General features: G+C 45.3%; 1 protein-coding gene across 3 annotated transcripts in view; it reads right to left on the reverse strand.

The window, feature by feature from the left end:
- The window catches only part of LOC122556428 (protocadherin-10-like), a 35,608-nt gene extending 10,308 nt beyond the window's left edge, over window positions 1–25,300 (reverse strand). The window contains exons 1-3 of one of the 3 annotated variants that reach the window (XM_043703063.1): window positions 22,462–25,297; window positions 19,168–19,226; window positions 18,891–18,976 (exon numbers count right to left, since the gene is read on the reverse strand). In XM_043703063.1, the coding sequence (XP_043558998.1) occupies window positions 18,891–18,976; window positions 19,168–19,226; window positions 22,462–24,885 (2,569 nt within the window). In that variant the 5' untranslated portion in view covers window positions 24,886–25,297. Of the gene's footprint in view, window positions 1–18,890; window positions 18,977–19,167; window positions 19,227–22,461 lie in introns of all 3 variants that reach the window. The other 2 variants (XM_043703064.1, XM_043703065.1) reach the window with 2 other exon arrangements.
- Window positions 25,301–25,909: the final 609 nt, after the last annotated feature.

A 25,909-nucleotide genomic window follows, 5' to 3' on the forward strand; every position in this document is an offset into this window, starting at 1 on the left:
GGTTTGGAGGGATATGGGCCTGGTGCTAACAGGTGGGACTAGATTGGGTTGGGATATCTGGTCGGCATGGATGGGTTGGACCAAAAGGTCTGTTTCATGCTGTACATCTCTATGACTCTATGACTGGACTGCACTGGGAGAGTAGTGAGGCAGAAAACATCACAGCCTTTAAAAAGCACTTGTATGAGCCACTGGAAATATCATAACATTCAAAGCTTTGGGCCAAGTGCTGGTAAGTGGGACTCAGGCCGATTTAGTCATTTTTTTTGTTTGTGCAGACTGAATGGGCCAAAGGGCCTTTTCTGTACTGTACTGTACTGTACGACTCTATCCACTACTGTGCACGGGAGAATAGCAGTGGCATTGTCAATAAATGCTAACACCTTTAAATGTGATAGGGGTCCCTACTTCACCCTCCAGGCTGTCAATTTCAAACCCGCAACTCCCTCCAAGTGAAAAACAATTCCTCCAGAAATCCCCTATGACCTTCCTGCCAACTCCCCTAACCAATGCCCACCCACTGGATATCACTGGATACCACTGGATATCACTGGAGAGTGAAATTGCTACCTTCTATCCACTCTCTTGCAGTTTTGCAGAACTTAACGAGATCTCCCTGGTAGCCTCTGTATCCCAGAGCAAACCATCCTCATCCATCCATCCATGGCAACACCCTCAGAAACCTTTACTGTACCCTCTCTAGCATGATCATAATCCTTCCCATAATGCAGGGAGTGGCCCTGTTTGCAGAAATCTAACTGTGTCCTAACTAACGTCTTATAAAGTTTCAGGAAGATTCAACAACAACTCCTCCTCTCTACCCCTGCACTCTTATGTTGGTGAATAAAGATAAACCCTTCATCCCCGGGGTCACTCTTGTAAACCTTCTCCGGACCCGCTCCAATGCCAACACATCCTTCCTTAGATACAGGACCCCAAACTGCTCACAGTATTCCAAATGCAGTCTAACCAGAGCCTCATACAGCCTCAGCAGTACATCTCTGCTCTTGTATTCTAGCCCTCTTGAAATGAATGCTACCATTGTATTTGATCTTCCTAACTGTCAACTGAACCTGCAAGCTAACCTTAAGAGAATCCTGAACTGGGGCTCCTAAATCATTTTGTGCTTCAGATTTCCAAAGCATTTTCACACATTAGTCTACACCTCTATTTTCCTGCCAAAGTGTGTAATCTCACACTTTCCTACATTGTATACCATCTGACACTCCATTGCCCACTCTCTTAGCCTGTCCAAAATCTCCTGAAGCCTCCACGCTTCCTCAAAACTATCTGTCCCTCCACCTATCTTTGTGCCATGAGTCTGTGTTTATTTCCCATCCTAACTGTCCTGGAGAGGGTGGTATTGAGCTGCTGTGTTGAATTACTGCAGTCTATATGCTGTTACAGAAAGCAAGTTCAAAGATTTTAACCCAGTGACACTGAAGGATTGGAGATAATATTACAGTGGCTCAGTGGATCGCACTGCTGCCTCACAGCACCAGGGACTGGGGTTTGATTCCACCCTCGGGCGACTGTCTGGGTGGAGTTTGCATATTCTCTCCGTGTCTACGTGGGTTTCCTCCGGGTGCTCTGGTTTCCTCCCACAGTCCAGAGATGTGCAGGTCAGGGTGAATTGGCTGAGCTAAATTGCCCATAGTGTTCGGGGATGTGTAGGTTACGTGCATTGGTCAGGGGTTAAATGTAGGGGAATGGGTCTGGGTGAGTTACTCTTCAGAGGGTCGGTGTGGACCTGTTGGGCTGTAGGGTCTGTTTCCACACTGTAGGGATTCTATAATTGCAGATGCTGGTATTCCCACGCATCTGTTATCCCTGTCTGCAGTTTAGAGGTCAGGGGTTTGGAAGGTGCTGTTGAAAGAGCCTTGGTGAATTTTGGCAGTGCATCTTGTAGATGGGCACTGCTGTGGTGACGGAAGGACCAGATTTTTTAGGTGCTGGATGTGGTGCCAATCAAGCACTTTAACATGGATAACATTAAGCTTCTTGAGTGTTGTCGGCAATGCATTCATCCAGGCAATTGGGGAGTATTCCATCACACTCCTGGCTTGTGCCTTATAGATAGTGGAAAGGCTTTGGGGAGTCAGGAGGGGAGTTACATGCTGTTGAAGTCCTGACTCCTGTGTTTATATGGCTAGTCCAGTCCAGGTTCTGGTCAACAGTAACATCCAGTATGTTGGGTATCAGGGATTCAGTGATGGTAATGCCATTGAATGTCAAGGGGTGATGGTTAAAGTGTCTCTTGTTGGAGATGGTCATATGCCTGACATTTTCATGTGCAAACATTTCTGGCCACCCATCAGCCCAAACCTGAATGTTGTCCAGGTATGATGTTGATGTTCACATACTCCTGAATCTGAGGAGAAGTGAAGGGTGCTGATCATTGTGAAATCATTGGCAAACAAACATCCTCACTTCTGACATTGTGATAGAGGGAAGGTTATTAATGAAACAGCTGAGGATGTTTGGGCAGAGGACACTACCCTGAGGAACCCCCACTGAGATATTCTGTGGTTGAGGTGATTCATCTTCAACAACCACAACCATCTTCCTATGTGCCAGGTATGACTCCAACCAGTGAAGATTTCTCCCCTGATTTTCTAGGTTTTGCTAGGGCTCCTTACTGTCACAGACAGTCAAATGCAGCCTTCATGTCAAGGAAAATCACTCTCATCTCGCGCTTTTCCAGCAACACATTTCCAGCTCTGATCTCCAGCATCTGCAGACCTCACTTTCTCCTCCTTACTGTCACAGACAGTCAAATGCAGCCTTCATGTCAAGGAAAATCACTCTCATCTCACCTCTGAAATTCACCTTTTTTATCCATGTTAGTAAGGTCAAAAGCTAGTTTTGAATGCTAAATCCCAAACAGAGCAATGGTGACCAGGTCATAGTTAAGTAAATGTTGTTTGCCCACACTGTCAATGACACCTTCCATCACTTTATTGAGGATAAGATTTATGGAGCAATAATTAGATTGGATTTATCCTGAGTTTTGTAAATTGGAAGTACCTAAGCAATTCTTTTTTTATTTATCTGTGGGATGTGGGTGTCACTGGCTCGGCCAGCATTTATTGCCCATCCCGAGTTGCCCTTGAGAAGGTGGTGGTGAGCAGTCTTCTTCAACCACTGCAATCCACTTACTGTGGGTTGATCCATAATTCCATTAGGGAGGGAATTCCAGGATTTTCATCCAGCAACAGTGAAGGAAGGGCAATATATTTCTAGGTCAAGGTGGTGAGTGGCTTGGAGGGGAACCTGAAGGTGATGGTGTTCCCATATTGTCAGGTAAATGCCCGTGTTGTAGGCATATGGCTCGCCTAGGTGTATGGAAAGTTTTGGAGCACAAATCTTCAGTACTCTTGCTGGAATGTTGTCAGGGCCTGTAACCTTTATAGCATCCAATGTCATCAGCTACTTCTGGATGTCAAATGGAGCTGCTATTTTAGGACAATTTGACTAAGTGAAGAATATTGAAGCAGATACTAGGAAAATTCCATGATCATCTTCAAGCAGACTTTTGAATCTTCAACATCAATACAAACCATCACGCACATAGATGGACAGTGGAATGCAATCTGTCACAAAGCTGTGAAGGAGGAACTTACATTTATCTTGCATCATTCTTCACCTCAGAATGTACAAGAGCACTTAACTGAGACTACATTTCAAAAGTCTCTGTAATCATGTAGAAGCTGCAACAACCAATTTCCACACAGCAAGCTCTCATCGACATCAATTTGGTATCTCAATAGCTATCTCAATTTAGTGATGTTAATTCAGAGGTGAATGTTGGACAGGATAATGCTCTGACTTCCGTCAGACTCTACCATGGGATCGTTTACATTGATTTTAAGTTTTTGATTCAAATTTTCATTTGTGATACCATACCCCAAACCCCTACTCAATGCTATGCTGCAGTATCAGTCAACAGATTTAGCTGAAGACTCCAAGTCATGAGTGCCCTGCCCTGCATGCACCTAAATTGAACTGACATATACACATCTCCATTTCATGAAAGTGTAAATTAAATAGATTTTATTCAAAAAATAATGGCCTAGTTTGTCCAGTCTTTAATTATCAGATACTGTACATATGACTGTGTGAGGATCCTGTGGAAGGACTGACTCCATGGAAATTGTCCAGGAAGTTTGAACTTACAACACACAACTCCTCTGCTCCCTGAGACCTATCCAAAAGATTTGATTCTCAGTTTGAGATTTTGGAAAATTCCACTTAACGTGATAGTTACCCAGAGAAGTACTATTCTAGCTCATGGACAACTATGCAATTGACTGACCATGTTAATTCCTCAACTTTCCCATTCCCACTGCCTGGCCACATGACTAACCCCTGAAGCCTATTCAAACTCTCCCCTCCTGAATCCTCAGTTCCATCCTTCTTCAACCTAACCTTAGTCTCAATTTGACAACTGCACCGAACAGCAACCACCCCATCACCTCACCCACCTCTCGCACTACCAACTCACCCACTTCTTCCACCCACCCATCCTGTCCAATTCCACACCTACATATTCACTGAGAAGTAGCACTCACCGAGCAACATCGACACATTTAAATACTCGCTTACCAATTACATCTTCTGTAGGTAATTCTGGGTTTTAGCTTTCACTTAAGATTTGGATAATTGGTAGTTTGAGAGACGAGGGAAGAGCACACTATTTTCTGTATTCATACAATATCTTTAAGAGAACCATTTTATACAGTCACACAACCTCACTTACCAATCCTTGAACGCTGACAAACTGAATTTTGAGAATTAAATGCATCTTAATTTTATTTTCATAATAAGTAAATAACAATCATAGAACATAGAATATTACAGCACAGTACAGACCCTTCGGCCCTCGATGTTGCACCACTCTGTCATACTCATCTGAAGCCCATCCCACCTACACTATTCCATGTACGTCCATATGCCTGTCCAGTAGAGTCATAGAGATTATACAGCAGCACAGCAAAAGATCCTTCAGTCCAACTTGTCCAAGGCACCCAGATATCCTAAAGTAATGTAGTCCCATTTGCCAGCAGTTGGCCCATATCCCGCTATATCCATATCCCTTCCTATTCATATACCCATCAAGATGCATTTTAAATTTGTAATTGTACCAGCCTCCACCACTTCCTCTGGCAGCTCATTCCATACAAGCACCAGTCTCAGCATGAAAAAGTTGCCCCTTAGGTCCCCTTTATGTCTTTCCCCTCTCATCCTAAATGTATGCCCTCTAGTTTTGGACTCCCCCACCCTGGGGAAAAAAATCTATTTACCCTATCCATGCCTCCCATGATTGTATACACCTCTATAAGGTCACCTCCCAACCTCCAAGGTTCCAGGGAAAATAGCCCCAGTCTATTCAGCCTCTCCCTTTGGCTCAAACCCTCCAACCCTGGCAATATCCTTCTAAATCTTTTCTGAACCCTTTCAAGTTTCACAACATCCTTGCGAAAGCAGGAGAACAGAATTGCATGCAGGAATCCAAAAGTGGACTCAGCAATATCTGTACAGGTGCAACGTGACCTCTCAAATCCACCCACCCCAGGGAAAAGACTTTGTCTATTTATCCTATCCATGCCCCTCATGGATTTATATACCTCTATAAGGTCACCACTCAGCCTCCGATGCTCAAGGGAAAATAAACCTAGCATATTCAACCTCTCCCTAGAGTTCAAATCCTCCAACCCTGGCAACATCCTTGTAAATCCTTTCTGAACCCTTTCAAGTTTCACAACATTTTTCCGATAGGAAGGAGACCAGAATTGCATGCAATATTCTAACAGTGGCCTAACCAATGTCCTGCACAGCCACAACACGACCTCCCAACTCCAGTACTCAATATTCTGACCACTGTATCAATAAGTGTTAGATGACATAAAACTCACAATGAAAATGTAATTATACTCCATGTTCTGGGATCCCAGTGCCTCAGATTTAGAACTTTGATTTTTCTGCCCTTTTATGGACTCATCCCTTGACATTTAATGACGTTACCATTTCTGAATCCTCCACTATCAACCTCCTGGGTGTTGCTATTGACCAGAAATTGAACTGGACTTGCTACATAATAATGTGGATATGAAGTGCAAACCAGAGGCTAGGAATCCTGCTACACTGTATACTAACTACAGATGCACTGCAGAAATTCACCAAGGCTCCTTAGACAGCACTTCCCAAACGCATGATCATTATCATCTGGAAGGACAAGAGTAGCACATATATGGGAACACCACATCCTTCAGGTTCCCCTTCAACACACTCACTATCCTGTTTTGGACATATATCGGCATTCCTTCACTTTAGCTGTTCAAAATCCTGGAACTCCTTCCCTTAACAACATTGTGGGTGTTCCTACAGTACATGGATTGTAGCAGTTCAAGAAGGCAGCTCACCACTACCTTCTCAAGGGCAACTAGAGATGGGCAATAAATGCTGGCCTAGCCAGCGACACCCACATCCTGTGAACTGAAATTAATTAAAACTGAATTCTAAATTAGCTCTTCCTTGTCTTCTGTAATCTCTTTTGACACACCACTCACACCCCCACCGTCATACCAACCTCCTGATCTGACTCCATCCCTTCACCTAGAGAGATTCGTTTTCAACAATCTAACACTCATTGTTTGGAATTCCTTCCTTCCATCCCCTTTCCTTTCACCCTTTCACATTCTTTAAGCTTTCTTAAGTACCCTCTTTTCAGCCTAGTCTTTGATCAGTGCACTTAATAATTCCTTCTCCATCTGTATCATGTTTTTCTTACTCTTCAGTAATGCTCTCTGGAAGTATTAAAGACACATATATTATAGTGAACCGCTATTGTGGCAGTTATTTAACCATCCTTTTCCTTTGGGACTACACTGTTGACAACAGAGTTGTCTCTGGATAGAGGGAGATGTGTGAAGCTGAGGAAACTAAAGCAAAACCTTGACACTAATGAGTAAGTTTAAAGGTATAATTTATTCGCAGAAGCGCTTCATACTGTTGGTTTATTGAATTCAAATATTCAGATGGTCTAAATAGGTGAATTTGAACATTGCTGTGCATCGTTGACAAATCAGAATAAATTATTATGCTTGACTGTAATCTGTAATATTTCTGATATGAGTTTGCGAGACAAGTTATGTTAAATTGATCTGAGAAAATACATCATAAATGAAAGCTGCTTCCAGTGATGTTCCACAGGGTTCAGTGTCAGGTCCCTTGCTGTTTGTGGTATGTGTTAATGATTTAGATTTAAATGTGGGCGGCATGATTGAGAAAGTTGCAGATGATACAGATGATAGTGAAGAGGTTGGTGTTGACTGTAGGAAGATATCACTGGTTTGGTTGAGTGGGCAGAAAAGTGACAAATGGAATTCAAACTGGAGAAGCGTGAGACTATGCACTTAGGGAAAGAACAAAGCAAGAGAATACACAGTAAACGGTAAGGTATTGAGAAAGTAAAATGAAGTGAGAGACCGTGAGTGCATCTCGACAGATCCCTGGACATATCAGGGCAGGTAGGTAAAGTGATAAACAGGACATGTGTGATGCTTTCCTTCATTGGGCAAGATATTACATACAAGCAAAGAGTCCCCTTCCACTAACAGCAGTGGATGTAGAGTAGGTTGTTAATTTTCAATTTGAGGTAGATACATTTTCATTAAGCAAAGGTAGTAAGGAGCCAGAGGAGCAGGAGAATTGATGTTTTGGGCATTAGCCCTTCATCAACTCGTCGGATGCTGCCTGACCTGCTGTGCTTTTCCAGCATCACATTCTCGACTCCGATCTCCAGCATCTGCAGTCCTCACTTTCTCAAAGGTATTAAGGATTTGTGCCAAAGGCAGGTATATTGAATTCGGCTACTGATCAGCCATGATCTCATTGAATGGTGGAACAGGTTTAAGGAGCTGAAGGGCCTTGTCTTGTTCCTACGGAATGATGGAACTATAGACACTAAAGGCACTGGTTAGGCCACTGATGGAGTTTTACATACTGTTCTGATCACCACATTACAAAGAAGGACATTGTTGTTCTTGATAGAGTACAGGTTAGTTTTTCAAGAATGTTGCCAAATCTTGAAAATTGTAGCTTTGGAAAGATTGGATAGGTTAGGGCTGTTTTCCTTAGAATTAAGGGAGCTGAAGGGTGCCTTAACTCAATAATAAGGGGCTTGAATAGAGTGAACAAGGAAGACCCCTGGCAGAAACCAATTACCAGGGAAAGTGGATTTAAGGTGATTGGTAGAAGGATTAGAACGAACATGAGGAAAGCCCTTCCACCCTGAAGGTAGTGAGTGTCTGGAAAACAGTGCCCAGTTTGGTATTTGAAGTGTAAACCTTTAACTGATTCAATAGGGATCAGAACCAGAATCGCAATAACCTACGAGGCTACTGATCCAGGACTGGGAAGTGATATTATAATGATCGGCCAGTTTATTCAGCTGGATGGGCTGAATAGCCTCTTTCACTTCTGTAATTCTTGTCTGGCTCTATGGTTATAATGAACAAAGACCCAAAATTGAAATTGCTGGAAAAAAAATCATTTTACTAAAGCTTTACATCTGCACTCACTAGGACAAATGCAAGAATGCCAAATATCACACTGTCACAACAATTTATACTACAGAGGGGAAAGAGTGCTGGCTGATTGGCCGAGGTGACTTGCCAAACAATCAGCACCCTTTTCTCCTATTGTATAAATTGTTGTGATAGCTTGAAATTTAGCATTCTTGCATTTGTCCTGATCTATGAAAGATGTAGCAATGGATGCTGTGGATGCAGCAGTGGATGTAGGATAGGTTGTTAATTTTAAACTTGACAATTTGTCTCTCTGTTGTGGTTTTGTTCACCGAGCTGGGAATTTGTGTTGCAGAGACATTTCATCCCCTGTCTAGGTGACATCCTCAGTGCTTGGGAGCCTCCTGTGAAGCACTTCTATGTTGTTTCCTCCGGCATTTATAGTGGTTTGTCTCTGCCGCTTCCGGTTGTCAGTTCCAGCTGTCCGTTGCAGTGGCAGGTATATTGGGTCCACATCAGCTTGGAAGCGGCAGAGACAAACCACTATAAATGCCAGAGGAAGCAACACAGAAGCGCTTCAAAGGAGGCTCCCAAGCACTGAGGATGTCACCTGGACAGGGGACAAAACGTCTGCAACACAAATTCCTAGCTCGGCGAACAGAACCACAACAACGAGCACCCGAGCTACAAATCTTCTCACAAACTTTGAAATTTGTCTCTCTCCCCAGCAATAATTAAGTTCCGTACAACCAAATGAGTAAAGATGGGGGAGCAAGATATAAATAATGTTAGCTCAATCTTTGACAAACAAGGGTTATTGAGGGTTATGGGAAGCAGCCAAGAAAGTGGAATTGAGACCACAATTAGATCAGCCATGACTTACTTAATGGTAGAGCAGACTTGAAGAGCCAAATGGTCTATTCCTCCTTCTATGTTGAAATTGCAATACACAGAACTACAGTTTTCACAGCTTTGTCCAGGTTAGTGCATGCAAATACAATTTACCTATTGCCGACATTGGATGATATTAATGTGGAAGCTTGTTTTCATGTCAGGATAATCACTCCCACAGACTGAACACAAAGGCACTTACAGCAGAGCAAGACAAGCCAATCAGTACCCTAAAGATGCAATTGCATTTCTCCAAACCGGACCCTTCATATCAGGCACTTTAATTTCATTACATATACACACCATCATGACTTCTTACCTGATGGGCTAATATATCAATGTAACTGTACTTCTGTGTCATTCACTATGAGGTTTACACCTGCCTTAACTCTTTGTCCAGTTTTCGGACTGCCGATGTGCTATTCCAGTCTTAACAAAACTTTCTCTTGTGCTGCTTGCTAAAGGAAATGTATGAAATAAATTTTGTCGCTGGTGTAAATACAATTGCAATTGTTGGATTACTGCCATAATCTCCCCACAATGCACTGTAAAATAATGAGCTGTCTTATTTTTTAATGTAAAGTAAATGAAATGCATTGACTGTTGTTTAAGCACAGCTGGTTGCAAACTCTATAATGTTTCTCACTCATCAAAGCTGCCATAGCCTAAGGGAAGTGAAGTCTGTCTCAATAAAATGCTATTTTATCACATGCAGTGCACCTTAACAAGTTGTTATTTACTTATATAAAAAAGCTGGAAATCATCTGAAGCTTGCTGTTCTTATTAATGCTGCTGTATTGTGCTTGCCATTATATCCAGTGCACCTTAATGAGATGTGGGCTGGTCAGCAAACAGACTCAACTGGAAATTGTTAGCAGACCTTGCAACATTGGTGGAAAGGGTAACAGAGTTAACATTTCAGGTCAACACTCTCCACAGATGTGGTGTGACCTGCTGAGAATATCCAGAATTTTCTGGTTTTCTTTCAGACACCCAGCATCCACAAAATCTTGCTTTTGTACTAGTGAGAAGCACAGCAATTTATGTCTGAAACTAGCAGCATGTCTAAGACATCACAGCCTGTCGCTATGAGACCATCATTAATGTACGTAGGTAAGGGTTGTGGCCTTTCCAGTTTCTACATGCAACTGTCCATAATAATCAAGGACAATTGAAGTGGTGGGAATATGATAATAAAGGAACAATTAACAGGAATGAAAACACTCTTTACATTAATATGACAACACTACTGACCCATTTTAAATGAATAGGTTAATGTTTTCATGAATTTACTTCTGAAATGGACTTAAAACTGATTAAAGCAAAGGAAATAGTGAATATTTATAAAGGAAGCTGATTTGACCTGACACCAGTGGGTCAGTGGTATCGCAAGAATCAGGGATGAGGTTACTATTATTTGGAGATGGTACAAAAATCAAATTTTAGTTAATAGATTATCAGCAGAGAGAGATTACACAGTCGAGACAAACCAAACACAAAAGGGGTCTGGATGTGTTGCAAAGGTAGGTGATGAGTGGAAAATGGGATGTGTCATGGACAAGCTCGAAGAAACGGCAATAACATAGAAAGATGAACAGTGGCTGCATCAACTAAATGCCTCTAGGGTACAGTATTCAATGCAGGAGAAATCACAATACTGGTGGATTGTGCTCCTGGAAACAAAAACACAGTGTGCAGAATTAGTAAGGGCTAAGATCTTGGGATGTGTATGCCCATAGATAAAAAATGAAAAGTCCGTGGGTTAATAAGCAGTCAGTAAAAAGCACTAATACTGTTCCATTTGGAATACAATATGTGATGCTGATCACTGTACTGCAACGAGAATATGCTCACCCTGAAGGCAATGCAAAAAAGATATATCTCAGCTATAATAAAAAATTGAAGAACCTGGTATTATTTATTCTAGCGAAGAGATATTATCGAAATCTATAAGATTATTTATTCACTGTCTTTCATGCAGTAAAAGTTCCTCGGTGCTTCTCTGCAAGATTATCAGGCAAACATTCACTCCTTCCAAAAGGAGAGGTTAGTTGGTCAGGAATTTAAGAATTTATTTAAAGAGTTTTGAGGGGTATCTTAAAGAGGCAGTAAGAGGTGTACGTAAGCAGGGGTTTAAAGAGAGGATATCAGAGTTCAGAGTTTATTCAGGGCCAGAAGCAGGCAGGTAGGATAAGTTTAGTTTGGGAATATGTTCAGCATGGACTGTTTGGACCGAAATGTCTGTTTTGGTGCTGTACAACTCTATAACTCTATGACGATTTTTCCCTCTTGTTAGTTCCCTTACCCAGGGTGAGGGAAATCTGTGTGTTCATGCACAAGATCAAAATTGGAGGGACAATCAACTCCTCAACAACAACTGCATATGTGCATATCGTGCTTTATTGAATGACCCAAGGTAAATCACAGGAGCAATGTTCCCTCTGAGCTATGTGCGCATGCAGTCATTTGGGGATTGTGACGAATCGCAGCACAGGAGGAGTATAAAGCAAATTTTAACAGGGGGCTACATATGAGCACTAAGCACATTGGTCAAATTTTTGTTCAAAAACTGTGGATTTTAAGGCACTTATTAAAAGAGAAGAGTTTTAGGGAAAATATTCAAGAGCATGGGGCCCAGAAAGCTGAAAGAATGACTTTATCAGTGCAGCTTTTAAATCTGGCTGCTTAAATCTGAATTAAAGGAGGATATATATTGCAGAGCTGGGGGATTTTCTTATTCCTTCATGGGTTGTGGGTATCACTGGCCAGACCAGCATTTATTACCCATCCCTAGTTGCCTTTGAGATTTCATTGGTAAGTGACCTTCCTGAGCCCACACAATCCATCAGATGTAGGAAAACACACAATGCTATTAGAAAGGGAGTTTGGAGATTTTGACCCGGCAATGGGGAAGAAATGGCCATGAAGTTCCATAGAATTTTATATCAGCAAAAGAGGCCCTTCCTCCCTTCATTTCCATGCTGGTCATGAAGCACCTATGTTCTGTAATCTCATTTTGCAGCACCTGGCTGTATATTTGCATGCTGTGACACTTCATGTGTTTATCTAAATATTTCTTAAATATTGTGAGGGTTCCTGCCTCTACACCTTTTCAGGCAGTGAGTTTCAGAATGCCACTATCTTCTAGGTGAGGAATGTTTTTTTCTGAAATCCCCTCTAAACTTCCTGCCCATTTCCTTAAATCTGGTCACTGGCCCATCTACTAAACGTTGCTTCTTATCTATCTTATATTATTATCTATGCCCCTGTAATATTATACACCTGTGTCAGGTCTCCCCTCCACCTTCAGTGCACTAAAGAAAACAACCCCAGCCTATCTCATCTCTGTAGTTGAAACAGGGCAGCACAGTGGCTCAGTGGTTAGCACTGCTGCATCACAGCATCAGGGACCTGGATTCAATTCCAGCCTTGCGCAACTGTCAGTGTGGCATTTGCACATTCTCCCTGTGTCTGCATGGGTTTCCTCCGGTGCTTCGGTTTCCTCCCACAATCCAAAGCTGTGCAGGTTAGGTGAATTGGCCATGCTAAATTGCCCATAGTGTTCTGAGACATGTAGGTTCGGTGCATTAGTCAGAGGTAAGTATAAGATAATAGGGTAGGGGAATGGGCCTGGGTGGGTTACTCTTCAGATGGTCACTGTGGACTTGCTGGGCCGCTGGGCCTGTTTCTTCACTGTAGGGATTCTATTCTTCTATAATGCAATCACATCCTTCACATACTATTCCAGTTGTGGCCTAATTAAAGTTTTACACAGCTACATCATAACCTCCCTGACATTGCATTCAGTGTCTCAAGTAATAAAGGCAAGTATCCCATATGCCTTCAGAACAACATTATTTTCCTGTCCCACTGCCTTCAAGGGTCTATGAACATGCATAACTGGATTCAGCTGGTCTCTATATATAGATTATGTGTCTACAATAGCAAGTCAGAGGCTTGGAACACTCCCCACCAGCCTGGAAGAGTGCAGCTCTAACAACACTCAAGGATCTTGACATCATGCAGGACAAAGCAGCCCGGTTGATTGGTATCACATCCATAAGCATCCACTCCCTCCATCTTTGAAGCTCATCAGCAACAGTGTGTGCCAGTTACAGATGCACTGCAGCAATTCACCAAAAATCCTTAGACAGCTTCTCCAAGCCAATGACCACATTCATCATAAAGACAAGGGCAGCAGATACACCACTTCCTGCAAGTTCCCTTCCAAGCCACTCACCATCTTGAGATGGAAATATTTCATAGTTCCTTCACTGTGGCTGGGTCAAAATTGTGGAACTCCCCCTCAGTATAAGCATAAGAAAACAAGAGAGTGGCAGAGTAGGCAGCACCCGATCTCTTGAGCATGGGTCTCATCCAGTACTTCCAGTTTTTCTTTCTTGTTTTCTCATTATTTCTTCTCTTTTTTAGTCTTTTAGTGCATTTATTTACTTACCTTCTTGAGAGAGCTCAGTTGTGGGGCAGCGGTGACGACAGAACATGGCAACATTAGAGAGCCAACATGAGCCCAGATGGTAGTCAGCAGCAAAGTGGGTGAAAGTGTGCTTAGTGTGGAGGGGAGCGAGCCCTAGGAGGGAAAGCCCCGTGTGGACTGTCTGCAGGCTCATGGCTTAATACAAAATTATAATGTTTAACTTTTGGCTCTTTATTTTGCAACTTTATACTATGAAGAACTGCATCATTGAACTTTTAATCTATTTCTTTATTTTTCTATTTTTGTACCTAAGATTTTGTTCCTAGGTACCTTTGTACCTTAGATGATGCTGAGAATGGCAACATTGTATTTTGCTTGCTGTACCCCATACTCCTGTACATGAGTACATGTGACAATGAAACCTGAAGCTAAAACTAACAGCAACCTACAGCACGTAGACTACAGCAGCTCAGGAAGGCAGGTCAACACCACATTCTCAACAGCACGAGGAATGGGCAATAAATGCTGGCCAGCCAGCAACACCCATATCTGGTGAGTGAATACAAAGAAAGTATGACTCCAACCAAAGGACAGTTTTATCTGATACGCATTGACACCAGTTTTGCTCAGTCTCCTCACTGCCACACTCAGGCAAATGTGTCTTTCATATCAGTGTAGTCACTCTCATTCACCTCTGGAGCTCAGCTCTTTTGTCTATGTTTGAGCCAAGGCTGCATTGAGGTCAGGAGCTGAGTGGCCCTGCTGAAATACAAGCTGTCAATGAATTAGGTGCTGCTTTGCAAATATTGCTGGAAAACATTGGCAATGATCCCTTCTATCTACTTTGCTGATTGAGAGTGGACAGATGGTGATACTTAGCTGGATTGGATTTGTCCTGCTCAGACCATACTTGGGCTATTTTGCATACTGTCAGGTAAACGTGGTGCTGTAGCTTTACTGGAAAGGCTCGACTAGGTGCATGGCTAGTTCTGGAGCACAGGTCTTCAGTGCTATTTGCCAGAATGTTGTCAGGACTCATAGTCTTTGCAGTATCCAGTGTCTTCATCTATTTCTTGATATCGCATGAGTGAATAGAATTAATTGAAGACTGGTAGCAGTGATGTTGGGGACTTCCATGGAAACTGAGCTGAATTATCCAGTGAGCACTTATGATTGTGCATTGTTTAAAAAATATACAGCCTCATCTGATGTGCTGGCTGGGGTCCTCCATTGCTGAAGGTTGGAATATTTGTGTAGCATCCAGCTCCTTTTAGTTGTTTCATTGTCCAACACCATTCACAACTCAATGTGACAGGTCTGCAAAATTTACCAAATGTACTATTCTGATGAAGGGTCACTTGACCCAAAACTCTGATTTCTCTCCACAGATGCTGCCAGACCTGCTGAGCTTTTCCAGCAATTTCTGTTTTTGTTGCTTATCAAATGTAAGCTCTGCAGACCTGCTGCATCTAGTGTGTTATGCTTTGGCTTGTCTATTGCACACTGTTGTAGCTTCACCAGATTGAGGCCTGATTTTTAGATACTTCTAGTGCTGCTCCTGGCATGTCCTCCTGCACTCATCATTGAATCAGGGTTGATCTCCCACTCTGATAGCAACAGTAAAGTGGGAGATATGTCAGACCATGAGGTGACAGATTGCAGTTGAAAGATATTCTGCTTTTGATGATAGCAAATAGTAGTTCATGGATGCCCAGTTTTGATTACCAGACATGCTTCAAGTCAATCCCATCTAGCACAGTGCAACACAGCATGATGGCAATACCCTCAATGTGAAGAAAATGATTATGTGGTGTCCACCCCTACCAATACCAATAATGGATGGATGCATATGTGACAGGTAGATTGGTGAGCATGAGGTCAAGTAGATTCTTCCCTTTAGGTAGTTCCCACAATGCTGTTCCAGTGTAGTCAATTTGTCCTTTAGGACATGGCCAATTCAATCATTAGTGGTGCTATCAAGACACTCCTGCACCCCCCATTAGAGTATAATCAGTGCCCTTGCCACCCTCAGAGCTTCTTCCAAGTGATGTTCAAAAGGGACGAATACCAATCTAATGGCCAAGTGTTAGTGGGGGTTGTAGGTGATAATCAGCTGGGGTAGGGGGGATTTTCTTATCTTTGAGCTGGTATGATGAGATCTCATGGGGTTCAGAGGCAATGGTGAGAGAGACCTCTACCAACTGCATATCACAGTGCTGCCACCTCCAGTGTGTACATGGGATGCGGGTATAGCCAGGGGTGGTGATCCTAGTGTCTAGAATGTTGTCTTAAATGTGTGATTTGCACCTTATAGAGATGGAAATGTGTGAGACAATGGAGGGATTTGAAACAAGAAGTGGAATTTGTAATCGAGATGCAGCTTCACTGGAGTAAATGACATTCAGCAAGTGCAGAGGTGATGGATAAATTGATTCCCTATAAATAATGATATGAGCAACATATCCTAGGAGGGCCACAAGGTTATGGAGGGCTGGACATGAAAGGTCAGCCAGGATTGCACGAGAATAGTCAAGACAAGAAGGAACAAAAGCTTAACTCAGGGTTTCAGCAGCAACTGAGCTGGTGGAGTTGAGTGATGTTTGAGGTTGAAATGAATGAACATAATGATGATTGTGGGGGTGGCAGTTACAGAATTTAGGATGTGGGGTTGTGGGATATTCAAACATGCACTTGTGAATTGGTAGACCAGCAGACAAACAAGGGGTGAAGGGCCAGCAAACATGGGGTTAAGAGTGAGTAGGACTTGATATGGAATAACATATAGAGTTGAGGATGAGCTTAGGGTTATGAAAATAACAAAGTTGGAGTCCAGCAATGAGAGTCTTGGACAAGTCTACATTTAACAAAATAGAAATGGATAATGTTAGCAGCAGGTAGGATGGGTAGGAAGCAGTAGTAAAACAGATCTTAACAATGGGATAAGAGCTAAACATGGGATCAAGTAAGATATCATTGTTACAGAGGGGTTTGGTTCAGCCTCAGACATTAGGAATGATGGTAGTTCAATCAGAGCTGAGGAGACACAGTTTATGGAGGGCCCATATCCATACAGTCAATTTTGCCAAAGTTGGACTGAAGGAAATCGCAGCTCCTCCTGAGATGCTCAGACAGTCAAAATCTGTGAAGCAGTCAAGAGAGGTTGTGGTGAGGCAAAGCCAATTATTACCAATGTACATTTGAAATTGAGGTTCTTGTGGTGCAATGGTAGTATCCCTACCTCTGAAGAAGAAGGCCTGTATTCAAGTCTCATGTTGGGTTTGTGATAACATATCAGAACCGGTTAATTAAAATAACTACACTTGAAATTGTGTTGTTGGATGCTGTCAGGTAGAGGTAGCACCTAGGTGACAAAAATGTGAAATAGATAAAGGAATCCCTTGAGAAATTTCACAGGTAAAGGTGTCTCCAAATGCCTATCTAGCACCCCGTCGGGAATGCGAAGATTTCTGGTTTTAGTTTAGTTGCTGGGCAGATTATTGGAATCATTCGTGGCAACTGGTCATTCCCGTCTGGACGTTATTTGATGTCCCATGTTCTTGTGGGCCCTATTAACATATTGTCACTATCCTTAAAGAACTTCCACTCCAATGATAACCTATCCCTTTCAGGCTTCCTCCTGCAGAAAATACATGTGCGGATTTCAAATTCTCATCACATTAATTTCGTTCCACTTATGATTTCGTTATTTTAATGAACAGTGCTGACATTAGCATAATCAGGGTGGTCATGCGGATTTAACTGGTTTAGAAGCGACTAATGCATTAGTTGCTAATTCCTGTTGGATTGTGTTAGCGTGAGTGACTGAGTTATACAGAGGGAAAGTGGCAAAGAAGAGGCACCGAGAAGAAGGCAGAGAAACAGAGAGGACACAGCCGGATATAGATGCAAAAAGCGAAGGGGCATTGACCGAAGTATAGAGACCAAGACAGAGAGGGAGAGATAGAGGCATAAGGAGAGAGGAACTGTTATTGGGAGGCAGAAAATGGACTAAGAGTCGCAAAGTGAGACTGAGAGAGAGAGAGCACTACACACACGGGGACAGAGAGAGGGTGAGACGGAGGCACGCATACACGGGATCTGTGAGACAGAGACACAAAGAGGGACTAAGCGAGAGCGCCACACACAAACGGGGACTGAGAGAGGCTGACACAAAAATGACCCGGGATCTGAGGGAGACAGACGAGGCCGTTGAGGTGGGTAGATTTGCTGTTCTGGTCTGCTGAATTATAGCTGAGGGCATTAGCACAACTATTGTTAAATCTCAGCCTACAGTTTTCAATCACAACAATGCGTGGCGGGAAATGGAGAGATTTCGCCTCGTCCATTGTGGAGACTTTTATATGAGGACGGGAAACACTGAGCTGCAAAAGCAAACCTGTGACATCTCTCGGGTGGATACACTTAATGATCGGACCAATACAATATAGCTCATGGACACTAAATGATTTCTAAAACCTCACGGGTCTGCTTTCTGGTTAGCGTCTGCCTGTTACGGGGCTTTGTTGAGACACGGTAATCTGAGCCTGAAATGATCAATGATCATCAGATCTCGGAGTCTAAGACATTGATCGACATTAACATCAAGGCGTTAGAACAAATTCTGCTCCGAAATATGGAAGCAACCATAGGCAAACGTGTTAAGACCAGGATACTGTGAAAACAAGTCAAAATTATTACAGACATGCCAGTAATTTAACTGACTCGCCCCACCCACACTGATCTGAGCGGGATATTTGAAACAAATCATAAAATGATAACGAAAAATGATGGTGGCAAGATAAATGCAGCTGCATTTGGGACGACGTATGTTGGATATCGCCCCCACACTCCCCAACTCCCCCCGCCGAACCACCCCCTCCCACCCCAAAATAAGGCAATTGCTGTAACCAATAGTCACGTCAGGGGGTGTCAAGATGTTTATAGAAATAAATAATGTGGATAACAGCAGAAACCCCGGCTGGGGTTTTTATCCAGGCTCAGTCCTTCAGTCACCCCACCCTCCCCAGAGTATTCACCGGTTGGTGCTGTGCCCGCTGACCGCACTTTGCCTGATTCCATCTCCCCATCGTATCGGCCTCCCGTCTCCTCCAGGTCCCATGAGCTGTCAATGGACACAAGTAAAAAGAAAACCGCAGCATGAGAGTGGGAATGAGAGAGATCTAATGCGTAAATTAACTTCAAACCAAAGGAACGATGATAAGGATAATAACATGAAGTAAAAACCAAACTGAGACAGAGGGGATGGAGAGGGGAACTAAAATGTATGAAATGAGTTGAGGAAAGTTTTACTACCTGCTGCCTGTATGTCTCTGCAATGGCGGGTTATGGTACTCAGTGTTTTGTTGTTTAACCTGGAAAACACAAGAGGGCTTGTTTGTTTTGAACTTGCTCGTCAATGCAGACAAAACACGAAGCTTTGAGATTGGTTGAATGTGTGTATTTCTGGAAGAAATACCGGCATCTCCAAATCATTTCTGGAAGAAAGTCGACTGGGGCTGCTGACACTCCCTACTATCATTCTCCGTATTCCCCCCATCGCGTTAAAAGTTAACAACACAGCTATCTAACATGCTTAAAGCAAACAGAGTCAGAGTCAGAGTCAGATACACACCGATACACACTGATCCTGAGCGTCACAGAGGTTGAGCTGTTTGTCTTGGTCCATTGATTTTAAGCAGAGCCATTAAAGGGTTAAACGTTAATTAAACAGAAGCCAATAAATGCAGCACGAACTAATGTTTCTGAGAGCTGGCGGTAAGAACAATTCAAGGTCAGAACGCAAACAGAATCTATAAGCGAGATCATTTGTATTTGTGTTTTGCAGTCTACAGTTTTAAAGCCAATAATTCTGATGGAACCGCATTTGACATTAATTAAATGCGTGTTTGCGGGGTTTGCTCAGCCTTCTCCGGCGCTGTATTAGCTGTCGGAATCCTTTCTTCTCACAAAAAAGCCTCTTCACACATGGTTCCAGATGATTTCCACTCGAAATACAAATTTACATAATGTATTTGCTTATACAGCTGACACGGGACAACCCTGAGCAATCAGCGAGATATTTTCACACACACACATCTTTGCTCGAGGGACACCATTCCCCGCACATCAATATTAATTGAGGTTATCAGCTTGACAATATGGGGACATAAATGTTCCAAGCAGAGGTTTGTATTAAGGCTCATGAGTGTTACACATTCATCTGAATATTCATTCTGATGCCGTGGAGTATTTTGATAGATGCCACCACCCCACTAATTAACATATGACCGTGATATCGGTGAAAGGACAGATCTCCTTAAATCAATTCTCCCAATGCTATTAGCAACAGCCACCTCCCAACACCTTGTATGTCATTATCTATAACATGCCCACCCCGCAACTTAGTTAATGAGACTGAACTAATTGGACTTTAATTATAGTGGGATTCTGTGCTATGATTCTTTTCAGTTACTCAGTCCTGAATCTCTCAGTTTTGCAAAACGTAGGGAAGCAAAGCAAGTTTGAAAATAGTTGACTATGGTGCATCCGCCTGGAATATGTAGCCTGAAAAGCTGCTGGGAGCAGATTAGTGACTTTCAAAAGGCCAAGAGCATAGCTGTTTGAAAGGGAGAGACAATGCAAATGTTGTGAGGAAGAGAGGTGCTGTTAGCACTCATTGAGTCGCTCTTTCGAAGAGCTAGCAGAGTTGCGATGGCCTGAATGGCCTCCTCCTGGGATTTTTATGATTCTGCATTATAATATGTTAGCTCCATCAAGGCACAACCTCAACAATTCACTCTGTTGCCGGCCACAGACTTAAATCACTCTCAAGGAATATAGTTCCCAATTTTTCAAATCCCTCCCTTCCCTCCCCACCGCGTCTCTCGCTGGTAATGATCTCCCGGTAATTCAGATCGTTCAAGATCAACTATCTTTCTCAATTAATAAACAGAAACACTCCAACAACAAAAGGCGACATAAAATATTATGCCTGATCACTCGGGAGTGTGAAACGTGTCGTTTGGAACCTGGGGCTTCGGGGTCGGACCTAATCCAGAGGAAGGAGTGCATGTGCTGTGTCCAATGTCCCCTGCTCACCGTTCACTATTTCTGCTAGGAGTCTCAATGACAATTCTCCATGGCACCTCTAACATCTATCTGCTCAGCGCGGCAATTATAGATCCAACTACCTGTTATTATGGGGGTGGGGGGTATAATTCCACTCCTGCTCCAAATACATTTCTTGCCACAGTGGAACATTTCCGAAACGCGCTAATAATTCTTATTGTTTTTGGGGGAGATAGGGCGAAATCGTAAAACCTTCCTTTGTTTTGAGTTGAGGCGGCTACGGTTTCGCTTCGTGTAGCGCAGAGACCCAATCTAGGCCAATACAGCAGAGCTGGAGTGGTAACTAATTCAGGAGATTTCCCAGTGAGGCTGTATATTTTAAATCAGCAGGTAACTGTGGTGGTCCGGAACAAATTCGTATTGAAATTAAAAATGCTAACAAACTGGGAATGGAGGCAGCGGATCCCCACTAGATTTCCATGGAATATGTTCAGATTAAAACAGAAAAGGGGTCGTGATTAAACTGAGAATTCTCACAAAACAGTACTGAGCTGGTCTGCATCTGAAGGTGAAGTGGGGCGGGGGGTTGCGGAGGGAGTTAACGCTCTGGGGGTTGATCCCTCTCGATGACGAGATCATCTGGGACATAGACTCTGCAGCGGGCTCGCTCCCCATAATCTGCCAAAAAGCCCTTTTTAACTGTATAACCAGAGATCTTCTGCACACCTTTTGTTCAACTCAGTCTCCACATGAGACAACTGTTAATGTATGAACTGTCCGAGGAGATGGACTGTTGTGAAGTTATCAAAGCGGTTGCAAGGAATGATTGCAGTCGAATGGAAGCCTCTTAAATATTCGGGCTCGAGACCCCTGCACGTCCCCTCCCCCCCGCGGGGGTATGAGTATTTGCCATATCCGAAAGGATTGATTAAGCTAATGGTCATGGAACCAAATATTGGAAAACATCTATTTTCCCGAAGAAAACCAGTAATGCTGTTTTACAGATGTGTATATCTCAATGAGCGTGTGTGTGTGTGTGAGACGAATAGCAAGAATTCCTCGTTCCGCGCGGAATTAACTTCGGGAAAGTCCGCACGAACGAATTCAGTCAGAACTTTAGCGGGACAAAATTTGGAAGTTGGAACTTTGTAGGGAGATGGAAACGGGGGCTTATTTCATCAGTCTGTCAAAGATCCAGTATGGTGAAGATTGACCGAATGGGCTGCCGGATTCTGTATCATGAGCACCCTAACTTCAGAGGCGGGGGTGGGGTGCTCGGTAAGTGGGGAAAGACAATGACAGAGATGACAACAAACCAGGCGCGCAAACAAAAGCTGAATTCTGCGGATCTGAAATAAGTGCTGAGGAGATATAGTCTGAAAAACTCACACTGGACCCGAAACTGTTTCTCTCTACACAGATGCTGCCAGACCTGCTGAGTTTCTCCAGCACATTCTGGGCTTGTTTAAAGGGGTAACATAACACTTGGGCTCAAGTTCCTTGACTCGCGAGCATTTGGTTGACGGGACTCGGTCTTACCTCACTCGGCGCATTAGCTCCCACGCCAAAGAGCAGACCATTCGGCCCGCCGCCTGCCTGCCCGCCGCCGGCTCTCAGGAACATGAAGTCGCTGCTGGCCGATCCCGGGCTCCGGCGCTCGGTGTAACGGTAAACCTGCGAAGGGAGGTGGCCAGCGGTCACCTCGGCACCGGTCACCGGCAGCTGGCGGCGCGCCTCGGGCTTGGCGGAACGGCTCCTCCGGGGGAAGCAGCAAGCGGCGGCGGGGGAAAGCCCGCGACCGGACACGGCGTCCCGGTGACACCGGAGCAAAGCCAGTATCAGGATAGCGACCAGGAACAAGAAGGAGACCGAGCCCAGGGACACGATCAGGTAGAGGGTGAGGTCGGTGCTGAGCTCGGGCTCTCCGGTAGAGTCTGACCGGGGATCCGGTAACGGAGCGTCCACCGCCGTTAACAGGATGGTGACGGTGGCGGAGAGAGGGGGTAGCCCGTTGTCTTTGGCCTGGACGATGAGAGTTTGCTGGGATGCATCCTCAGCACCGAAGCGGCGGGCCAGACGGATCTCTCCGGTCTGCCTCTCCAGGTGAAATAGCTCCCGGTCGGTAGCCTGCAGCAGGCGGTACGAGAGGTGGCCGTTCGGCCCCTCGTCCGCGTCTACCGCCGTCACCTTAACCGCCAGCCAGCCCGGCCCGGCCGAGCGAGGCACCGTCTCCGCCGCCACCGAGCCGTCCCGGGCCAGCGGCGACACAATTACCGGGCCGTTATCGTTCCGGTCAACGATGAGGACGTGCACGGTGGTGTTGCTGCTGAGCGGCGTAAAGCCGGCGTCCTGCGCCTGAATTTGCACTCGGAAACCCCGGAGCTGCTCGTAGTCAAAGGAGCGGAGAGCGTACAGCCTCCCGGTATCCGAGTTTACCGACACGTACGTGGAGATGGGCATCCCGCGGAGCGGCTCGTTCACGATCGAGTAGGACACGTACGAGTTCTGGTTCAGGTCGGGGTCCTCGGCGCTGACCGAACAGATCGAGGCGCCCGGGGCGTTATTCTCCGGGATTCGCACCGTGTATGAGGACCGGCTGAACCGGGGCGGATTGTCATTAACATCGGAGACCCGGACGGTGATGGTCCGGTTACTGGACAGCGGCGGGGTTCCGCCGTCTCTCGCCTCCACCGTCACGTTATATTCCGGTACGGTCTCCCGGTCGAGTCGGTGCTCGGTGACCAAAGTGTAATAGCGGCGGAAAGAAGGCAGCAGCTTGAACGGGAGCTTCCCGGTACCGGCCCCAGTGTCGCTCAGACGGCAGCTGACCCGGCCGTTAGCTCCGCTGTCCCGGTCGGTAACGCTGATCAGGGCGATGACCGTTCCCGGGGAGGCGTCCTCGGACACCGGGCTGGACACGGAGGTGAGGGCGATCTCCGGTGGGTTATCGTTAACATCCAGCAGCTCCAGCAGCACGTGGCAATGGGCGGCTACCGAATTCGCTCCCAGGTCTTTGGCTTGGACAAAGATCTCGTGGACCGGGCAGTCCTCATAGTCTAACGGAGCGCGCACTCGGAGCTGACCGGTCTGCGGATCCAGCGAGAACAGCTCCCGGACCGTCTGCGCCGCGTGCTGCCCGAACGAGTAGACTATTCGGCCATTGGAGCCCTCATCAGGATCGGTAGCGTTCAGCCGGAGGAGCAGGGTCCCGGCAGGAGCGTTCTCCGCCAATCTCACGGTGTACACCGGCTGCGGAAACACCGGCGGGTTGTCGTTCGCGTCCAGCACCCGGACCGTGATGAGGACGCTCCCGGATTTTTTTGGCGAGCCTCCATCCACCGCGGTCAGCACCAGCCGGTGAACGGACTCGGTTTCCCGGTCCAGGGGACGGTCCAGGACTAACTCGGCGGATTGGCGGCGCTCGCTCCGGCTTTGCACCTCGAGGACAAAGTGCTCGTTCGGGCTCAGCCGGTAACCGCGGAGGGAGTTGGTTCCCACGTCCGGGTCGTGGGCGCTCTCCAGCGGGAAGCGAGCTCCTGGAGCCGCCGATTCGGTGATTTCCAACCGGAGCTGCGCGTTGGGGAAACTCGGAGCGTTATCGTTCACATCCAGGATCTCAATCTCCGCCTGGTACAGCTCCAGGGGATTCTCAATCACAATCTCCAGGTTCAGGAAACACGAAGCCCTCAGTCCGCACAGTTGCTCCCTGTCCACTTTCTCGTTAACGAACAGCACCCCGTTCTCCAAATTCACTTCCAGGTACCGTTTCGAGGCCCCGGACACGATCCGGAACCTCCGCGCGGACAGCTCGCCCACATTCAATCCCAGGTCGTCCGCGATATTCCCAACAAAAGCCCCGTGTTTCAACTCCTCGGGAATAGAGTAACGAATCTGCCCGCTCGCTCCCTCCAAACAACTCAGGAGAACACACAAGACAACCTGCTTTCCTCCCGCCCCAGCCATATCACTGCTGATCGGCCCGTCTGGACCGAGTCTAGCCCCTGTCCGCTGCACCCTATTTAAGGGGTTGGGGGGTGAAATGAAAACTTTTTTTGGTTTCAGATCTCCAAGTTGAAGCTCAGGGATGAGCCCGTGCGTTCAGGAAGCTCTGGCCCCCATTGTAAGCCGTGACTCCGGCTCATTGTCTCTCGTCTCTCCGCCGAGCACGATCTCGCTGCCAGCCGGCTGTGTTTCACGGCCCCGGGGATGGTCGGAACACTGCTCCTGTTTTGCTGCTGTGCTGTGTTTAATGGTGAGAAGGAAGGGAGGGTGGGAGGAGAGGGAGGGAGGACTGGGAGCGCCCCCACCCTCCCCTGCTTGCCTTTCAGCACCGCAACAGAGGAACGCTATGCAGACACTGGCTCCACTGCGCCTTGTAAAATACATGGTGATTCGCGGGTCGCCTTCAGAGGCAGATCATCCCCCGGTGTCTGTTTCTGTACTCCCCGCCCATTCATTCAACAACGGAGTCTCGAGAAACGCTTACCAGGTCGCCCCAGGTACCCGTTGAAGCACACCCAGGAAAGTTAGAATCACAGAATCATAGAGATGTACAGCATGGAAACAGACTCTTCGGTTCAACTCGCCCATGCCGATCAGATATAGAGTCATAGAGTTATAGAGATGTACAGCACGGAAGCAGACCCTTCGGTCCAACTTGTCCATGCCGACCAGATATCCTAACCTAATCTAGTCCCATTTGCCAGCACTTGGCCCATGTCCCTCTGACTCCCTCTCTACAGCCGCTGCCTAATCTGTTGAGTATTTCCAGCATTTTCTGTTTCTTTCCGATCTACAGGATTGACATTTTGGAGATCTTTGTCTATTGTTCTTGCATCTTGCTTTTCCTATAATCTCCAGCATCCAGGCTAGCCCAGTGAAATCCCCCAACCAGAACTGCGAACAGCCAGGGAATCTGTTTACAAACTATTTTCAACAAATTCTGGTCGAACCTAGGAATACTTCCTCCCGAGATGTTGTAATTGAA

The sequence above is a fragment of the Chiloscyllium plagiosum genome, chromosome 14, assembly GCF_004010195.1.
Source record: "Chiloscyllium plagiosum isolate BGI_BamShark_2017 chromosome 14, ASM401019v2, whole genome shotgun sequence".
NCBI classification, from domain to species: Eukaryota; Metazoa; Chordata; class Chondrichthyes; order Orectolobiformes; family Hemiscylliidae; genus Chiloscyllium; species Chiloscyllium plagiosum.